The 3,389-nt window shown below is 38.1% G+C and overlaps 1 protein-coding gene across 1 annotated transcript in view; it reads right to left on the bottom strand.

Moving 5' to 3' along the window:
* The window catches only part of LOC107869886 (probable LRR receptor-like serine/threonine-protein kinase At3g47570), a 3,670-nt gene extending 486 nt beyond the window's left edge, over positions 1 to 3,184 (bottom strand). The window contains exons 1-4 of the mRNA XM_047410827.1: positions 2,670 to 3,184; positions 2,352 to 2,608; positions 2,057 to 2,272; positions 34 to 1,977 (exon numbers count right to left, since the gene is read on the bottom strand). Of these exons, the coding sequence (XP_047266783.1) occupies positions 34 to 1,977; positions 2,057 to 2,272; positions 2,352 to 2,608; positions 2,670 to 3,184 (2,932 nt within the window). The remainder of the gene's footprint in view (positions 1 to 33; positions 1,978 to 2,056; positions 2,273 to 2,351; positions 2,609 to 2,669) is intronic.
* Positions 3,185 to 3,389: the final 205 nt, after the last annotated feature.

Genomic DNA, 3,389 nt, shown 5'->3' with positions numbered 1-3,389 from the left:
CCAATGTTGCTAAGGTTTTAGTGTACAAATCACCCTGATCTTCACCAAGCAGTTTTGAAATGCCAAAGTCGCTGAGGTGGGCAACCATATCCTCATCCAGCAAGACATTACTCGGTTTCAGATCACAGTGAATCACAGGCGACGAACACTCATGATGGAGATATTCCAATGCACATGCCACATCTATCATTATGCTTAGTCTCTGCCTGATGTCGAGGAAGTAGTTGTGTGAATACAAATACTTATCAAGACTTCCATTAGGCATATACTCTAGAACTAAAGCCTTGAAATCAAGACTGGAACAACTAGTAATGACTTTTATGAGATTCCTATGGCGAAGGATACGCAGAACTTCACATTCCGTATCAAAGCTCTTGAATGCCGCATCTAGTTGAGGATTGAACACTTTAACAGCAATGGAAATACCACTTCTGAGAACGCCTTTGTAGACAGAGCCAAAACTTCCAGAACCAATCAGATTACTCTCGCTAAGCGCATCAGTTGCTTGCAGCAATTCATAGTATGAAATTCTTTCTCTTGTTATGGCAGACAATGAATCAGCTTGTTGCGGAGCTCTTTTACCTCTTCTATACCTTATCCATGCAAACACAAATATGATAGGAACAAATAAAATTGCAAGTCCTAGAAAAAGATATAGAACTAGCCATTTTTTCCTATTTGATTTGTGCTTTGATGAAGTTGGGCATGGCGGGACACTAAATCTTGAAGAACCACACAATGCTTCATTATAGATGAAAAACTTACTCGAGAAGTTCTCGAAAGGACCCCCAGAAGGTATTTCACCAAACAATTTGTTGACAGAAACATTGAAATACTTCAGGTTGTGAAGTTTTTCCAAAGACATAGGAATGATTCCAGATATGTTATTATGAGAAAGGTCTAGGAATTCCAAACCCACCATGTTGCTCATTGAGTCAGGTATAGATCCTTGCAACTTGTTGTGTCTCAAAGAAAGGTGCACCAGAGTTAGTAATCCTCCAATTTCTCTTGGAATGCCATTTGAGAATTGATTTATCGACAGATCTATCAATGTCGCAGCCTTTAGATTTCCAATTTCTTGAGGCAAAGAACCTACCATGTTGTTTGACGATAAGTCAAGAACCACTAGATCCTGAAGGTTCCCTATGCTTGCTGGTATATTGGAACTCAATTTATTGAAACGCAGATGTATCTCCCTAAGGGAAGTAATATTCCCTAAACAATTAGGAAGATATCCTGAAAACTGATTTTGACCCATGTAAATTTCACCCAAATGCTGCAATTTACATATATGATCACCAATAAATCCTGTAAGTTTGTTGTTACCCAAGTTGAAGCGCTGAATGTTTCTCAAGTTTCCAATTGTTGTGGGAATCGATCCAGCCAAGCTGTTCTCAGAAAGATCAAGGTCTAATAAGCTGCTTAAGTTCCCAAAATCATTTGGAATTCGCCCTTTGATCTTGCAACTGTTGGCGTAAAATTTTATAAGAGATGTTGAAAAGTTCCCAACGGAGACTGGAAGCATGCTGCTCAGAGGGTTTAAAGATAGAGAAACAGCTGTTAAATTTCTGCAATTGGTTAAGGAAGTTAGGAAGCTTAACGAAGAGTCGCTGGTTAAATTGTTTTCTATCATGTTTAGGAATTGTAGATGAGTCAAATATCCAAGAGAACTAGGAATCAAGCCAGAGAGTTTGTTGTATGAAAGATCTAGAATAGTAAGTTCGGAACAATTGGAGATGGAATGAGGAATAGTCCCAACAAGATTGTTTATGCCGGACAGATAAAGCTCTTCAATGATGGGTAAGATAGAACAAATGCTTGGTGGGAGGCTTCCTGATAGATTGTTGAATGAAAGATCAATTACTCTCAGCCCTGATATGTTGAAGATCTCCATTGTAAGTGGACCACTAAAACTATTAAGGCCAAGCTGAAGTTCCTCCAACTCAATGAGATTGCTCATCTCTTTGGGTATTTCACCTGGCAACACAAGGACAAAGGAATATGAGTGAGTTAACTAGCATAAGTTGTACCTCTTGCTATCACTTTGATTACGTACCGGTAAACCTATTTTGTTCAAGATATAATAATTGCATTTTGGTTAAGTTGCCAATTTTACGTGGTAAGAATCCATTAAGATTGTTCCTCGACAGTGACAAAACTTGCAGCACCGAGATATTGAATATGGAGATTGGGACTGAGCCGGTCATCTGGTTTTCCTCCATCCATAACTCAATCAAATTAACAAGATTTCCAATTTCTTGTGGAATTATCCCTACAGTTAAAGTGTAATTAATTTTTTATTTTGAAGTAAATAGATAAAATATTACTAGTATTCATAAGATTAAACGTACCAGAGAAATGGTTGGTTCCGAGTCCTAATATCTGCAAGTTACTCAAGTTTCCAATTTCACTATGTATTGGTCCATCAAACTCATTTTCCGATAAAGACAAAATTTGAAGTTGTGAACAATTTGATATGCTTGTAGGCATATGACCGCGAAGCTTGTTTATAGATAAATAAAGCCCTTTGAGTATTGGGAGACCATTGCATAAACCATTGGGAAGATCTCCTGATAAGCTATTGCCGGTAAATGCAATGAGCTCGATTCTAGAAATATTGAAAATTGTTTCCTTGAAGTGAATTATAAGATAATTCTAATGTTTCCAACCTTGAGGCATTCGAGAGAGACACAGGTATATGACCTTCCAAGGAATTGAATGCCAAATTCAACATTTCAAGCTTTGAAATGTTAAAAAATAAAGAGGGAAGGGAACCGATGAAACTATTATTCCTAAGATTTAGAACTTGGAGTTGGTGTAAAAACCCAAACCAAGAAGGAATCGCCCCTCTGAAGTTGTTGAAACTTAGATCAAGAAACTTAAGCCGACGCAAGCGTGCCATTTCTTGAGGCAAATTACCCTGGAAATTGTTGCTTTCCAAGTCAAGAGAAACAAGAAATGTGAGGTTTCCAAATTCTCGGGGAATCCTGCCTGCAAGAGCCATGTTAGAAAGATTCAAGGAGTCCACTCGTTGGTGACGAGAGCCACAAGTGACTCCAACCCAATGACAAACAGACGTAGCGGGAGACCAACTTTCATCTAAGAAGTGAGAGGGGTCTGAAATTATTTGGGATTTCAAAGCGAGAAGAGCCAATTGATCAGTGGTAATGTTGGTTTGGGTCATGGCCGAACTAGCCATAACATAGTGAAGCAGCAAGAGTATTATTAAGAGAAAAGAACTGAAGGCTTTCTCCATTAGTTCAAAAATTAGTAGGAAAATGGTATCTTATAACTTGTGGTTTTGAGACTTTAAATAGCAATGAAATCTACTTTTCTTCATTCATTTTTTCATATTCAGCGCGGCGTTAAAATTTTCATTTAGGGGTTTC

Source organism: Capsicum annuum, chromosome 4 (assembly GCF_002878395.1).
Source record: "Capsicum annuum cultivar UCD-10X-F1 chromosome 4, UCD10Xv1.1, whole genome shotgun sequence".
Taxonomy (NCBI): Eukaryota; Viridiplantae; Streptophyta; class Magnoliopsida; order Solanales; family Solanaceae; genus Capsicum; species Capsicum annuum.
Note: the sequence above shows the minus strand (reverse complement) of the source record. Positions and strands in the feature narration are given on the sequence as shown.